General features: G+C 40.8%; 1 protein-coding gene across 1 annotated transcript in view; it reads right to left on the bottom strand.

The window, feature by feature from the left end:
* COL4A1 (collagen type IV alpha 1 chain) overlaps window positions 1-17,029 on the bottom strand; it is a 145,637-nt gene that overhangs the window by 76,070 nt on the left and 52,538 nt on the right. The window contains exon 2 of the mRNA XM_019731071.2: window positions 5,374-5,433. Coding sequence (XP_019586630.1) covers window positions 5,374-5,433 — 60 coding nt within the window. The remainder of the gene's footprint in view (window positions 1-5,373; window positions 5,434-17,029) is intronic.

Raw genomic sequence — 17,029 nt, forward strand, 5'->3', positions numbered from 1 at the left:
GGGCTTCCCCTAACCTGCCTCACGTGGTGGGTGGGGCTCAAACTTCGGCAGATGACCTCTGACCTGCTCCATGTCACAGACAAGGTGGTTCCCTGTGGTTATGGCTCCTCTAGAACAGGAACTGGGAAGTCTGCCCATAGCCGCAAAGGAACAGGCTCACTTCTTTGTGGTTCTCCTGCAATCCCTTCCATCACTACCCATTTAGACCAAGGCTTCAGAAGGTGTGCTTTCCTTGGAAGGTGGTACTACCATGGATTCCATTTTAGAACAACGGGAGTTTGCTCCAGACTCTAGGATATTCTGAACCACAAGGTCATCGTGTTGGGTTCTCTCAGATCATCATCTTCTTATCTTGAAGAATGGAAACTGATTAGTGCTCTGATAGCGCTTGAATCCTATTACTGGCCTCTAATTCACTATGAGATTGAGCTAGTTCAGTGGCTCTCAACCCAGGTCAGTTTTGCTCCCTATTCTCTGCAGTCCCCAGCAGACTTTGGTCACATCTGGAGACATTTGGACTGCACAATTGGAGGAGGGAGGGTGCGGCTGGCATCTGGCAGGTAGAGGCCAGGGATGCTGCTAAACATCCTATAGTGCACAGGACACCCCACAACAACAAAAATTGTTCCACCCAAAGTGTAACTAAGCCAAAGCTGAGAAACCCTGGGCTAGTTGGTTTCTTCAACTGTAAAGTGAGTTTAATAATTATAAGCATAAAAACCCCTTTTCTGCTTGTGAGGGGCTTACATCAGCACCTTTCTTTTTCTTGCTCTGATGCTCCACAGCCAGGATTTTTCTGTCCTGGCCAAGATATAGCAAAGGCTATAATTCAATATTAAGACACAGACAGATAGGTTTATAGGGAGGTCTGATGTGGAATATCTATTGACTGTCTCAATATATATAGAAGCTAAATGGCTGTAAAGCTACAAAGCATTTACCACAATGAAAGAAAAGAGTATCCCGCACAAACTTAGTGCTGAAACAGCATTAACGTCTTCCTAGATTTCGAAGGCCAGAAACAGAATCACTCCCAGACTGGCCAGATTTCTCCCACCCTTCCAAATCAGGTATGGTACAGGTTTTAGGCAAAAAGACAGAAATCCTATTTTCAAAACTCTTGAATGCATTGAACCTTGAATGCCTTCTGGGACTATACTGTCTGATCACTATATTACTGCTGTGCTGACCCAGTATGTGGAGAGCGGCTGCGATTTATAAACCATCTCATCCGTAATAAAAGGATAATGTGCTTCTTCTTCACATCGTTGGCAAGGATCTGGTTATGAGCAGGTTAAAGAATTCTGAAAGTTATGAGATACCCACGCAGTTCCCACTATTCACTAGAATTACTATAATTCTGGTTAATTAAGACTCTCATTACTTCTGAGACTATGGCTTGGGAATGTCCCTTTCAAGAGTCACTGCATTTGGAATTGTCAAACCTTTTTCTATGACAGCATGCATCATCTGGCCAGAGCTGTTTTCTCTGATCAGTGTAGTTAAATTCAGCACATGTGTGACAGATGACCCTATTCTATATCGAAGCAACTCCGGTGAATGGGTGACACAAAATTTGCCTGGATCCGTCTCATCTAGGAAGCTGTCCCGTTATTTATGGTTTTAGGTCACAGGGATCACTCCCTTCTCAGAACACATATAACATTTTTTTCTCCACTGTTTCTCCTAGAACTTGATAATTCATTCTTAACTTATTATTTATTTCATGTGCATATATCTTACCTCTCTAGTTTAACCTGAAGTTCCTTTTTGGGGAGACTGCAGGGTCATATTCTGATAGTTTTACATAAGTGTGGGATTCCATGGTTAAAATATTTGAAAGACTTCTTGTGCGAAATCTATTTTAGCAAAATCTAAATGGTTAATTTCCTAGCATACAGCAGGAGTAACTTTTGGGAATGTGTGGCCTTTCCTATCTTCTCAAACAATTGAGAAAATCAGGTATTCAAGCAAAAGAAGAGCTTAACTTTTGGCTACTTCTGAGTAGGCAGGCATTCAAAACCTTAATCAGTTTAAGTAGATAACATTCCCACACTGCTCAGGCCTCAGGAAGAACACAAAGCCATTGTGTACAAACCCAAATTAATTACCTAAGAGAAAACATCTGAAGATATGAGCGACCAGCCAGGGAACTGGGAAAATAAACAACTCAGCAAAGACACTGAAATCCAGTGAAAGACTCATGAGGTTAACTGTTGAACTCAGAATAAGATGGCCAGGAATATATTGATAACTAAGAGATTATAAAATGACCAAGGATCTGCCGCATTAACATTTACTTAGATATCTGGAGAATATAAGACATTCCATCAATTAATCACATCTCCATGGAAAGCAGGCCTTAGCCAAAAGAGATTTGGCAATTTACACTGGAGATATTCCAGTTTCTACTGGTGGATTCTAAATAGGCAACATGTCAAAATGTTCCTCATGAAGATGTGGAAAGACATGTCTCGGAAACAATGATTTCCAAATTTCTAAGGCGGTGACACCCTGTCCCAGTTAGGTAACTAACTCTCTCTGGGTTTTGTTGCTCCTATTATCCTTTTTAACACAAGTCAAAATTCATTTACTTTTCAGACATTTGAGAAGAGCAAAATAACTCCTATAAGAATTGAAGACATTTATTAGTAGCTGAGAAGGTGGCCTGCAATTTGAACCACTAGATTTAAATTGTGATTCTAAACCCTTTCTTCACTTTGCATTTATACCCAATTAGCATGTCTAGGATTTGCTTTGAGAATGCGTGGGAGGTGATGGCAGTTGCAGAAGGCCAACTTCTCTTAGTGATGTGCCAGCCAAGAAAAATTCTTTGTTATATGACCTTGGGAAGAGAGAAATGGAACCAGATCTGAAATCCCAGCTCTCTCAAGCTCTAGGTGTATCACATCATTAAACTAATTATTTTAGTATCACTTCCAAGACAATAAGTGGAAGTTTAAAATTTCCTCTTTCTGTGGAAGGAACGACTGCTTCTTTGCTCATGGGACTGAAATCTTTATGCTCAAAAGGAGAAAAGACTGATTTTAGTTAAAAGGATACAATACTAAACCATTCAGTTATTCCTCTAGATTTCAAGGGGCCTTCTGAATCCACTCAATAATTAGTCTTTGAATGATTTAACCTATAGCATTCCAGTAAGTTATTTTAAATAGTTTTTATTTAATAATAGTGTAAAAAAATTTTTTTTAATTGGCAATGGAGGAGACTGAGTGTTGAGGGAACAAGGTCAGGCCAGGAAAGATCATGGAAGCGCTGGATCCTGGACGTCTCCTTCACTAGCTGGGAAGTGCAGAATTTTACACCTTCCACCTGTCCTAACAGGAGCTCTGGGGCTTTCCAATTTCAGGCTTAGGTTGGTCAGAGTAGCAGGCTGACCTGAGCCCTCATCACAAGAAAGTATCACCATCTAATGGCATTTCTTCTCTCTCAACGTTCTCTTAGCCTTGACTTTCCCAAGCCCAAGTGAAAGCAGGTGCTACGGCGTGTTTCTGTGTCATGATAAACACCTACCTGGACCAGATGAGTGTATCGGCCACAGCAAGGGTTTTTATCAATGCTCAATTTTGAAAAGAAATGTTTAAAGACCTTTTCCTTGTTGGGTTGGGTGCTCGGTGCTGCCTGTGACTCAGATGTGACCCTGCCCTCTCTAAAGATGTTTAACTGTGCTCGCTTCGGCAGCACATATACTAAAGATGTTTAAGCAACTCTGAACTGAAGTGGGCCAAGTCCCCGATTAGCTGTCATCAAGTCATGAAAAAGTCAGCGGAAAATATTTGGAAAGCTATACCTGGATATATGTGCCCTGTTATATATTAATGGGTGGGTTTGGGGTAAAAATTAAAATAAATCAGGCTAGAAAACATATGTACCGAATAGGCAGGCTGAAAACCACCAGAGCCATGGGGAGTACCACCAGGCTCCGCAGCTGCTGCATGGGAGTGGAGATCAAGAAAGCCATCGGGATGGACCCTGTTGTTTTTATGAGTGAGAAATGCTAGCTTGGCCTGCCTCTCTCCAAATCCCGGTGCTTTAAGTTACAAGAAAAACACCGTAATATTGATATAGGCCTTCATTTCCTATTCGTTGACATCTGAAAGTTCTACTTTTTATAGTTTTAAGGGTTCTTTGTTAGTGCAGTGTGCTTGTATGTATAATTGAAGTTAGACCCCAAAAAAGAAAGAAAGAAAGAATCTTTGTGGTATGAACATACTTGCCTCTCCTTTAAAATAACTCTCGAGAATGCACACTGGAACTGGCTAGAAAAACGCCCCAAATAAGAGAATGAACCGCACATGAAGATGAATTATAGTTGATAAAGTTGATAATGAAAGATATAAAAATGTTGTTACATACTTCATTTATTCAAAAACTATCCAGGTAATATTTTTTTAAAAGAACAATGTTAGTACTTCAGCATGTAGCTAAAAAGAAATGAAACCATTTCCTATAAAGTAGAATTCACTGAAATTCAAAAGTGTGAGTCTGGGACCCCATACACCTTCGGCAGGCCATGAGTGACAGCTGGCCTGGCTGACACCTTCAGACCGCGAAAGCAGGCAGCGGTCCACAGAGGCTCACTCCCTTCCACGCGGCCCCAACCTCCTGTGTGATCCTACATCGGAAGCTGACTCATTTATTGGCCGTGTTTTCTCCCTGCCACTCCTGGTTTCCACGGTGACTCCTAGACAGTTTCACGATGCTGTGCTGTCCCCAAGTAAAAACCAGACAGGCACCCTCTCTCAAAACACCTGAAATGGCACAGAGACGACTTGCCTTCCAGAGAAAATGATAATTATCCAGATCCACGATTCTTAAATGAGAGCGAGGGGGAGCGCTGGCTCAGAAAAAAATAATTTTACATTTTGGAAACAATGAGTATTCACTGTTTTTGTAAATAAATCTAGACAAGTGTTATAAATTAAAAATTGTTTTAAAATACTAATTTGAATAGAAGGCCCTCAAGTTCAATAGGAATTTCTTCTTTTTTTCAGAAAAAGGCTAAGTGTAGTTCTTATACATCAATTTCAAAGAATACTATTGACTCAACAGATTTTCTTCCAATACATTTGTTCCTTCTACAGTCAAAAAAGAAAAATAAACCAAATTCCTTTCCTACATTAATTGCCACTAATTATTACAATCTTTGGGGAATAGCTGTTCAGAGTCATCAGAAATAATGTTAAGCCTAGTTTTGTTTCATTTGTATTGCTCTGGGAAATTATTAAAATAGTAATAAAGCTTTTAACGTGAATTGCTGATTATCTGGTCGGTTTTAGTACAGTTTCTAATGAATTCCACATTGATGGTGATTCAAAAAGACTTGCTGTTATTTAAGTTTTGGCTACTCACCTTTTGTCCCTTCACTCCATGGCAGTCACATTTCCCACAGCCAGAGCCAGCACAACCACCCTGGAAGTAAGAGAAAAAAGTCTTTAAATAGAAGAACACTTTCAAATTGCGGTCAGTATTTGAACTGAAGTGATTATGTCATCTTCACCTATTTATGAAAAAAGTCCTACCCTGTTATTATGAGCACAGTCTTCAAGTATGTGACATCTAGATTTGTCCTAATGGAGCTATCATGTACTTGTCCTATGGTCCATGTCTCTTGCCCTAACAGACAAAATAGCAATCCCGGAGTAGAACATATCAAAGCATTACTTAGTCCAGAAAGTGAAGGCTGTCACTTACTCTCCTTGAACTGGACTCTCCAAGGGATTACGTTAACAGGACACAACCCATATTTGCAAGGCAATGACAATGTCACACTTCTGATTTGGAAGGTTCAGACCTGAGACCAGGGGAGACGGCTCAGGAGGGAGGAGTCCATGCTTTGTCCCTCTCTTGTTTGCACACACGGGCATGCAAAACAACCTTTGTGCCATGAAGAAATAAATGCAGAAGCTAATTTGGGAACTGATGTGGTCAAATGCCCACCAGGTGCAACAAACAATTCGCGGTCATCTTACTTAATGTGACAAGTATTGCCATCCCCATTTTACAGACGTGAAAACTGAATTAGGAGGCTTAATATAACGCGAGGATGAGGTTGAAATTAGAACCCACTTTCAACTTCCATTAAGTGAAACTGCCAACACATTAAAAAATAAACATATGATGGTGCCGACATATACTTTCAATTTCCTTCAAAGAACCCAAATTTAAACCAAAATAGACAGAGGTATTACGGATAGAATGTAAGGGGGTATGATACCGTGTTCCCCAAAAATAAGACCTAACAGGAAAATAAGCCCTAGCATGATTTTTCAGGATGACATCCCCTGAACGTAAGCCCTAATGCATCTTTTGGAGCAAAAAGTAATATACGACCCGGTCTTATTTTTGGGGAAATATGGTAGAAATAACTTTGTTAAGGAGTTTCTCTAGAGGCTCCATACTAACTCTGAGATAAAATACTTGCATACAGCTAAATTCTGCTTCAGGGGATGATAGTTTCCTAAAATAAAACCATACTGTTAATAGTATAGTGATCACGTGCAGCCTATTTTTTTAACAATATACTCAAGTCTTAGCTCCATTGTCATGGAGCTCTTCTGCATAACACAATCTCATCTGGAGATATTTATTTTGTAAAGTGAAACCTGACTAAGTCCCTCCAAGACAGTAAGCTGTTCTGAATTTCATATTTTGGAAATAGTGACAATTGACAACAGTCCAGAGATTATGGACCTGTTTCTTTCCCTAACTCACATTTTAGGCAATTTTCAGCATGCATTCTCATAACCTCCTAATATATTAAATCAATCCATGTTCACAGTTCACTTCAAATTCTGGGTCTTGATGACCAAAGAGATGAGGCCTAAATCTTAAACCTGTGCCCCAGAAGGTTCATCCAAAATGCACAAATACAAATACTGAGAGACTCAAGAGGTGTGCCTCACTCAACATCACCATCTCTGGTCTACTCCCCAGGTGAGGGCTGACTGCGCCCTACCTGGGCTCCCGTACAATGCTGACTATGTGCCTCTATTGCAACACTTATCCCGTGTTTCTTATAGTCTTTTATATGTATGTCTCCCAGGACCTCGTGAACACTTTGGGGGCAGGCCCAGAGCCTCGCACTGAGCCTGATCTAGATTGTATTTCATCAGAGAGCACATCAGTTGTAAACCCACACTAAGAAATAAAGAACAGCACTGATTGAACAATGACACATCATCAATTGTTAGATCTACCCCAATTTCAAAGCGGTTAAAACATGAATAAACGAGCATCTCAGAATTGATGAAACAGAGTGGGAGGTACCCGATGACTATTGTTTTATGGGTGGTGCTGTCATTTAATCAACCTTAAATAACAACTGTATATAACAATCCAATGACAATGGCATGCCAACTCACAACGTATTTCTGCATGACAGCACTGTGGGAAAATACTCCAAAAAGGGGACTCCGCAATGCTTGTGGGACTTTCCAGATCACCAGACCAGCCAGAGAAGAAGGGAGGTTCTTGGGGGGACATGGGTCCCCAGAACTGCCCCCAGGAGCTGCTAGGTTGGCTGCCAGATCAGTAAAGCCCAACCAATGAGGCAGCCCCAAGTCACGGGGGCTCGAGCCTGGCGTCCTCTCCGCGGCTGCCCCACTCCCCACAACTGTCTTGCTTCTGAGCCAGGTTCAGAAACACACACCTCTGCTCTTTAAACTCTGCTAAACTCTATTCCGCTCCTACAGATGCCAGAAGGAAAAACCAACCGGGTGAAGATGCATTTATTTGCACAGTCCACCTAGGAAACATTCACCTAGCACACAGGCTTGGCCGCAGAAACCCACAAACAGCCCGAGGCAGTGCAGGCGCTTCTACTTACAGTTCAATAACAGTTTCTTCAAAACTCAGATTAGGCAAGGAATCAAATGACTGAAACTGAAAATGGCTATCTGGTGGTTCTGGGTTTTTCTCTTCTGAAATGTTGATAAAAATCTCAGAGGCTTATCTTTATTCACTTTGAGGGAGGTTATAAAAATGAATTTCCTGGAACTGTTTCCTTAAGCTATCAGTAGATGCCTTAATGACAGGGGACCCCTGATAAGAGGTTACAGGGACACACTTGTGGATATTGGGGTCAAGTTGCTTGTGAGCCTTTGCTACAGAAACACACCCAGCATGTGTGGGTAACAATTAGTTTTGCTTTGGGCAGCACTTCAGATCATGACAACCATTGGAGAAAATCTGAGATGACAAATCAAGGACTAAAGCCTTTATTATAGTCTCTATTATAGAAATAAAGGACCGTCACCCTGCTGCCACCAGTTTATAGCAAGCATTTTTTTTTTTTTCTTAATTCTCAGACCAAAGACATTCGTGAATCCTTATCAGCTTTATTCATTTGGGAAATTTTAGTACCAATTATGGACCTGGCAGGCAATTCCAAAGAATTGATAATTCTAAGAATATCTGCATTATGGTCAACTTTTCAGAAAAAAAGGCATTTTTAGACCATGATGTTTATTTTATATTCTGGGTGGCCTACCACTTTATGTAAATAGCTCTGTTAAAGAAATAAAAAATAAAAAAAATAAAAACTATTTTTAGAATAACAAACAAAAATCATGAGCTTCATGTTTACTTTGGTAAATAAATTCAACTTTGAAATACCACTATTCTGGTCTTTGCAATTGCTGTCACATAATGGCCCATGCGAGCTATCACCCTGGCGTATAGCGGTATTTTAGTTGCGATTCAAGGGTGCACTGCTAGAAAGAACACCAATGATACTCTGCAACACCCCTTTTCAATCAGGTGTGATGTATGATTTTGAAATAGCTAATTAAACAAAATAAAAGGCTTAAGTAACACAAGTCTTAATCCCCCATGTGAATTACTGTGTTTGAAAGAGTAAATAAACTACGTGAGTTACTCAGATTCCCAATTTCATTGGTGACCTACATGTTAAAGGCTATGTCGCTAATTTCATGACTTGCCGAGGAATTCCATTTTCTATCTGGACCTCTCAGCAATTATCAAAAGATATACACAGTCTCATAGATTCGAATGCAGTCTCATGGGCTGCACATCTGAGGGAGTTTACGAGGCTGCTCATTTTTCCCAAAGTCTGGAATACATTGGGCCTCATGAACTAGCTCCCATCCCATCTGTTTCAGATTCTAGGATGGGAAGAACTTGTACATTCTGTGAAGTCCTCACACTCTCTTCCTGCCTTTCCCCTCACTGGAGTGCTAGCATCAAGTAAATGAGCTCCAAGTTGCTACAGCAATGCCTGTGCTTTCTTCCCGTAAGGCAATTGCCTAACCCAAATAGTCATGGCAGACAGAGTAGGTCATGGGGAATGTGGCTGAAAATCTCAAAGGTCAAAGAGTTGTGGGTCCTGCTCTCTCTTATAGAAGTAGACTATTGATGACCAACCACTACATGGGTCACACAGATCAATGGAGAAAAGAGAACCCTGGAAAGCTCTCAAGGGGGAAACATTATAATTTATAGCCCTAAAACTGTAGAAAAACTTAATGAAAACCCAGTCAATCTTGACAGTCCTTTTCGCCTTTTCCCAGTAGACCATACAGCCAATAATTTACCAAGAGAGTAGCACACGTTACAAAAGAAAACTAAACTGAATTGTGTTTGAAACAGATAACGAAATACAACAGTTCTCAGTGAAGTCTGTCAGATACACATACACACATACCATGTCAATAGCAGTTTCAACTTTACACACAAACAAATAATACAATTTGAAAGGAATGTAAAAGGTACAAAAAAGTAAGCCCTGAATCAAAAATCTTTTATAATCTGTACAAGTCTCTTTATATTTTTCAGGATATGATAAAACAATTTTATTTAAATTCTTTTATACCCCAATTAAAGATTTCCAGAGTCAAACAATCAGCATTAATCCTATAAAGTATGTTAAGTTCTAAAAATTCCCAAAGATTTACGATATACAGGACTAGTGCCAAAGAAGGCAGGGGAAAGATGGAGGTCAACGACTTAAAATGGAAATAAAGCCTATTTCCGGTCTTTCTCTGATCCATAGAGCAAAAGGGAGCTCTTATCAACATTAAAGCCAGTTCCATGTGGGGATGCAGGAAGGGGAAGTCTCTCTAACTCTGTTTGGAGAGTGCCTTTTAACTTAACCAAGGGATGCCAATCACTATGCTGCTCTGAGAGAGAGAGAGAGAGAGAGAGAGAGAGAGAGAGAGAGAGCATAAGGATGCACTATCATGCCAATTTGTTATCTGACACATCTACTATAGGAAAACATACTTGGAATGAGTTAAGCGGAGTGAAGTCTTCAATTTTCTGATTTTTTTCCCTGCTTCTGATGGGAGATAGACCTTTAACATCACAGCTTTAACAATTTTTATGTGTTTTACATCCCACCAAATAGGGACATGGGGAAATCTGCCAAGTCTAAACAGCTTATCTTTCAAATTCCTTTTCACATTCCCGATGCTGTGCAAAATGTCAAAATAGTTTTGTGGTGATACTGCTATCCTAATTTTCTTTCTGGTGGTAGCATTTCTTCAGGGAATCTTTTGAATAATTATCTATCCAACTAAAGAAATGTATGAAGACAAAAGAATGCGTTTTAGGGCTACTTGAGCAGAAATGAAAAGTGCAAAGAAACCGAAAGTGGAGCTTTCATAACCCCCTGGCAGAATTGTCAAGTGGAACCACCACTTTGGAAGACCAGCAGCATCTCCGGAAACTAAATGCTCACACACGCGTTTCCCCAGCAATTTTACTCCTGGTCGACACCCTGCAGGGATTACACAGGTGTGCATCAAAAGACATCCTCACATGTTTTTATTACCAAAACCATTTTAATTAAATAATATTTGCCCTTATCATGAGGTACTGGAGTTTGTGCTTTTCAATTCTATTCTTTTTCATTCCATTCCATTACCAAAAAAATTTGGTGTTATAAATAAAAAATTACCACAAAAAAAAAAAAAAATACCAAGAGCTCACACTCTTTTTGGATATGAAAACATCATAAAGAAATAGCGAGTATACATGGGGGATTTTAATATTTATTTCCTAACTTCCACCCTGTTTGTTATTTTAACTAGTATATGCTATTTTTGATCATTTTTATTTTAAAATTTTGTTTACTACCATGAAGTTCTGCAAAATGGGTCCCTACACCTCCATGCATCACCCTGCCCCAAGGCGATTGCCGTGAAAGAGAATTTTACAACTTCTTCAACAGAAGAGCATACCATATGGGTCCCATTGCAGTCAGGTCAAGGACTGGTGAAACTATGGGGAAAGAAGTCAGAATAATGGTAGTGACCTTCAATGGGGCTGACTAAGAGGGGGTGCGAGGGAGGTTGCTGGAAACAGTCTCTGCCTCATCAGGGTGATAGTTACATGGTAGGTGGTTCCACTCGTAGAAATTCATTAAGCTGTGAACTTACAATTTTTGTACTTTGTTGTACTTCAATTCAACAAACAAACAAAAAAGCGTGTCCAAGAATGTTCACAACTTCATAGCCGTGCTATACACAGCAGCACCAAATGGAAACAGGAGAATGGATAATTACACAATGATATGCATTCACGGAACGGAGCTGTCTACACTGTGCATACACTGGCTACCTACAACATGGATGGACTTCACAGATGCCATGCTGAGCAAACTGAAGCCACGCACAAAAGAACACACCAGGTGATTCTGTTTATGTTTACATAAAGTTCAAAACTAAACAAAATTAGGCTGGATAGTGGTTACTCTTCGGGGCTATGATGGAGAGGGGACCTAAGGGATGTCTAGGCTTCTGGAAACGTTCTGGCTCATGATCTGGCTTCTGTTTTATGGGTGTGTAGATGCATTGAGTGCCAGATGCATTGAGTTGTGCATTTCTTTAATAAAACTTACCCCCAAAAAGTGTGCGAGGACTTTTAAAATTAATAACAAAATAGAGAGCAAAATATCAGCCAAGTGTTGCGGTGCAAATAACAATTTCTTAAAAGCTTACATTTGCACAGCATTTTTGAACTTCCAGAAATATGCTTGGTATTGTATATTTAAGGGTGGTTAATGTCCAAGGAGCTCACAATCCATGTGCTTTCATCTGCATTTGTTGTATTATTATATCACCATGACTTTGTTGTGGTAAGTGTAAGATAGATGCAATTCAAAAGATGTGGAAATAATTCTTCACCATTAATTCAGTAGAGAGGAGAATTTAATTAGATAAAATAACGTATCTGTTCCATTCAATCATGGAAAACATGGAAACAGAACATCCTCACTACTTTTTAGACTCACAAAATATTTCTGCTCTAATTTGAAAACAACTACAAGTGTTGATACATTCCTAGCAAACAAACAAATTAGCATGAAACATTTGAGAAACAAACGAAACTTCTGATATGGAGCATCTCTCTGTCTCTCAGTGTGACTAAGGATGGTGCATGTGAGATGCAGGCTGTGCTCTGTTTCTCGTTAGAGACGGACTTTCAGAGCCTGCACAGGGCTCCCGGCAAACAACATGCACTGATGAAATGAGGGTGTTTGCTTGGCTCCTCTGACCATCAACATGTGATCACGGTTCTGTTCTCATTTTCTCCCATCATACAATTTTTGTTGACTCATTTTCATTTTTCTTCCCTTTCTTGTACTCATTGGGGGTGGACATTAAATGTCCCTGCCTGGGGAATAGGAAGGACTAGAGGGAATGATAATGAAGCCCAGCATTTCACCTCCAGGTCACTGGTCTAGTCCAGCTGCAAACAGATGTGACTATAATTAGTTGCCATGTGACAGTGGTTCAATTGGCTGTATGTGACGTGAGTTGGTGGGTTGACTGTGTCCTCTGGGACTCATGGGTAGAAACGCTGCCTGGAGGTATGAACCGGGGGGGGGGCGGGGGGGGGGCTTCTCCCGGTGGTTGCTGACTCACTGTCCTGATGTACAAATGCAGAGGACTCCATTTCAGCAAGTTTCCACCCCAGGGGTCCTCCTACGCTTACCAGAATGTTCTCCAAGAGCAAGTGACTGTCCTGGGCAAATGTGTGGACTTAGAGACTCTTTGGCCCTGGGTAAAATTCAAATTTCGTAATTTCAGAGGGGAAATTTTCCAACAATAAATTTATTACCCTTAGCTGTTCTCCCCATGTTCCCTGAATCCTTTTCTCACCAGCTCATCCTCTTAGCCCTCTTACAGCCATTTCCTCTCCTTCCTTCCATCCCTACTATCTCCCCCCCTCCCACACTGATTGATTGGCCTCATCAAAGACTCCTTCATGAGAGGCCCAAATATATACTTTCCAGTTACTCTCTGAAGAATAGCAAACCTTACCCAGTCAGGCATTTTTTTAAAAAGTTGGACTATTTCCTTTAACTCTGAGAAAATATCCAACTCTCATTTGGGTTGGAGTACATGGAGGTCTTCTAGCTATTTTTGTTTTTCATCTTTCCTCTATGTTTTCAAAATATAAACCAGTCTTTACTCCTTCTTTATCCCAGTTTGGCCACCGCCACTCAGATATCCACTTTTATTACTTCCTTCTACATTCTAAGCCTAGTCCCCACGGGGGCACGTCAGCAGGAATGGAAGCTGTCCCAGGTGGGCCGTTCATTCACACTTAGTCTCAGTGCCCAGTTTTACCTAATGGATAATACGATTTTGGCTCTATTCTGCACCTGGTCTAGGCCAGGTCATCTTCCCTGATGCTAAGCATGCAGAGCTGAGCATGTCAGCGAGCAGAAGGAGACAGTGAGACATGACAATACAGTGCACCCTACAAGAGAGGTGAGCAGAGCCCCGCAGACACAGAGAGGATGGGGTCCTGTCCGAGGGACGCAGGGATCTCCAGAGCAGGTCCTCGTGGAGTGGTGACAGAAGGCAGGTGTGGGGAGGAGGCACTGCTATAAGAAAGATGCAAAGGTGAGGTACAGCAGAGCCCACGGGCACACAGCACCTGGCGTGTGGAACAGGTGGGTGGTGCAGCAACAGAGGGATACTGCCAGAAGTCAGGACAGAGTCGAAAATAGTTTTACAAAGTAAGTGACAGGGGAGGTACACTCTCCCAGGAAGAAAACAGGTGGCGGGAGAGATGGCACAGGGAACTGGTTGGGAGGTAGGCATAGGTGCCAGGTGGGAAGGTAACACATAAGACAGCCAACTCCAGAGGCAGATGTGGAGTCAAATTTGAGGTCTTAGCCAAATGGCCTGAGTGTAAATGGCACCAGTGTAGCATAACCAAAGCCCACTGTGCCTAACTTCTGTGTTTTTCTTTGTATATCAATAACTTTGATACTGATAAATAAATCTAGAATTGGTATCTTAAAAAGCAGTATCAAATGTCCTGGAAATTCCAACAACTGGGTATAATAGATGCCCTCTTTTTCATTTCTAGTCATAAGTGACAGCACAGTCTATTGCACACACAGTTTTGTTTAACATTTAATTCAAAAGCATGTTTTTAGACAGAAGTATAGTGTGCTTTCTTCACGCCCATCAAATCCACCTGGAGTAGGAGAAATACAGTCTAGTGCTGTGGTTAGAAATATTGTAAAGAGTTGGAGAAGAGATAAAAGGAGGGAAGGAAGGAAAGAAGGAAGCAAGAGCAGAGAGGAGGTAGGAGGGGGAATGCGAAGGAAAAGAGACCAGGTTCTAACATCTAAGACGGTGCCCAAGGCCATGTCCTGCTTTGTTTTCTTTTTGGTGTGCAAGCAACACCTTCAAGTTGACTCCTTTGACCATCTTTGGTACATGTCTCTTGTTCTCACCCCTCCATATGAATCCCATAGTCAGTGTTTCTTTTAACATCCATGTCTTAGCAACAGAACATCAACATAGTATCTTTAAAATACTGTTGCAAAGGTGCTAAATGTCTGCAGGAAAGTGGATTTTGAAAAGAGGTTAGAATTGGTCCCCTGCCCTTAAAGAACTCCTGCTCTGACTACCCTCTGAACCCACCCCAGGACCTTCCCTGCATTTTTGCCTTCAGAAAAATTCCTAATGGGGTCTAAATGTGAAATCAAAAGAACACTTAGTAAACTTCTGATGTTTTTCTTTTTGTGACCCTGAAAATGCACTGCATATTATATTAAATTAGGGGAGGGGAGGGGAGGGGAAGGGAGGGGAGGGGAGGGGAGGGGAGGGGAGGGGAGGGGAAGGGAGGAATGTGTCTCATTTTATCATAGAAGAGAACCAATTTTTATTTTCTCAGTTCTCAATTGGCAATTCTGTCAATTAGACAAATTTCATGCGAAGATTTTTATTCCAATGTCAAACTATGTATCTCATATTCTTCTTTATCAAACTTTATTTGACTCATGATTATACTCATTGATACGAGAAATAGAGTAAATCCTTATGCAAGAATATTTCCCACGCAGCAGACAATCCCCAAAGTTTGTTTCAGCCAATCATTTCAACCTCCTCCCCCATGAAATGTCCAATTAGAGCTACTGGCGTGAATATAAACTTGCTTAATGTTCACATACTATTCTAGGTGATGTGACAGACTATGAATAAGGCATGGTTCCATTTTGCAAGTATATTCTAGTCTAGAAAGAGAAAAATACTGATAAAAGTAACTTGGGAAGATGACTACTACTGCTGCTATAAAAACACAAGATGCTTGAGAAGGAAAAATTGTTTTGGACTGGGATGATACACTGGAAGAAAGAGTTGATGAAGGAAGAAGAGAACGAACACTTGTTTAGTAGCCACACCTTGTCAGGGACCAACCATCCTCAGCATCTGCTTCATGGAGGTAACGGGTCAACGGAACCCTGAGCCATGGGCAAGATGGCAGAGCCTGGGATGGCAAACAAAAACATTCCAGAAAGAGGAAGCAGTGTGAACCAATATGGAGATGACAAAGGACAGGGAAAGTTGAGAAACACTGAGACATCTGCAGAGGATTGAACCACAGGGGCATATAGTGGTGCAGTGGAAAACACAGATTTCTGCCATATGGTGGAGGGTTTTCCTGCCACTCTAACACAACTAGACATCAGGCTCCATGATGGGGAAGACATGTAATATTTTCAGTAACAAGGATAGTAAAATAGATATTCTTTCTTGTGGGGTAGAATCTAAACACATACTATGCATCAAACAATGTATTATAATATCGGTTAATTTACGGCCACTTCCATTGCATAGAGGACTATCCAATATCCTGTTATGATAGCAATTATAGCTGTTCACCTTCCATGTCAGATATGGGACATGTTTTAGAAAACTATGCATGTTTAGACTAATCCCAGCCAGCCAGAATGAAGCTAAAGTGTAATTTTCATAACTGCACTCAGTCTCAAATACCAGACTCATTTTCTAAAGCCACTTTTCAAAAATAAATGAAGGATTTGCACTCTTCATAAATGACAGATTCTAAAATGCTGCAGCACAGTTCTCTAAACTCAGAGGATTCACTGTAGGAAACATTACCAAGATCTTTAAAACTAGGTTTGAAAACTGAAACAAAATGTAAATAAATTTCATGTAATTTCATGTAATAAACTGTGGGATGAGGAATACCCAAAAAGGCAGTACAGCAATCCCTCTCTGCATCTGACAGAGGTCAGAGATCCATCTGGAAGATTTCTATGTGACATACTTCCAGGTCACGTGCAAAATTGAGCAGGGCCACAGCTAAAACCTTCAACAAGTTCATTGGGCTTTTATGGAAGATAATGGATGGTGGACCTAAAATGCTACTTTGCAAGCCATAAGTGGCACTTTGAAAGAACCCATCTGAAAACAAAGTATAACATGTATGGTTAAAAAAGAAAAAAAAAATGAGGTAAACCACAGAAGGAAGTTGAACTTTTGCTGGTCAAAGCCATGGTTTCTCAATGACATGCTCTGGTATTCACACTGCGGCCACGAGGTGATGCCAAGAGATACCTCTGAGGTTCTTGTGCGAGTCGTCATTTCCAAACCACACTTCCCTACTACATCCCTCAGCAGAGTCCAACTCCTAAGACTTAAAAAAAGCAATCCTTAAATTTATCAGCACCTATTAAAACCAAAGGATCTAACCAATTGACAAATGTAATACTACG

This window comes from Rhinolophus sinicus, linkage group LG04 (assembly GCF_036562045.2).
Source record: "Rhinolophus sinicus isolate RSC01 linkage group LG04, ASM3656204v1, whole genome shotgun sequence".
In the NCBI taxonomy this organism is placed as follows: domain Eukaryota; kingdom Metazoa; phylum Chordata; class Mammalia; order Chiroptera; family Rhinolophidae; genus Rhinolophus; species Rhinolophus sinicus.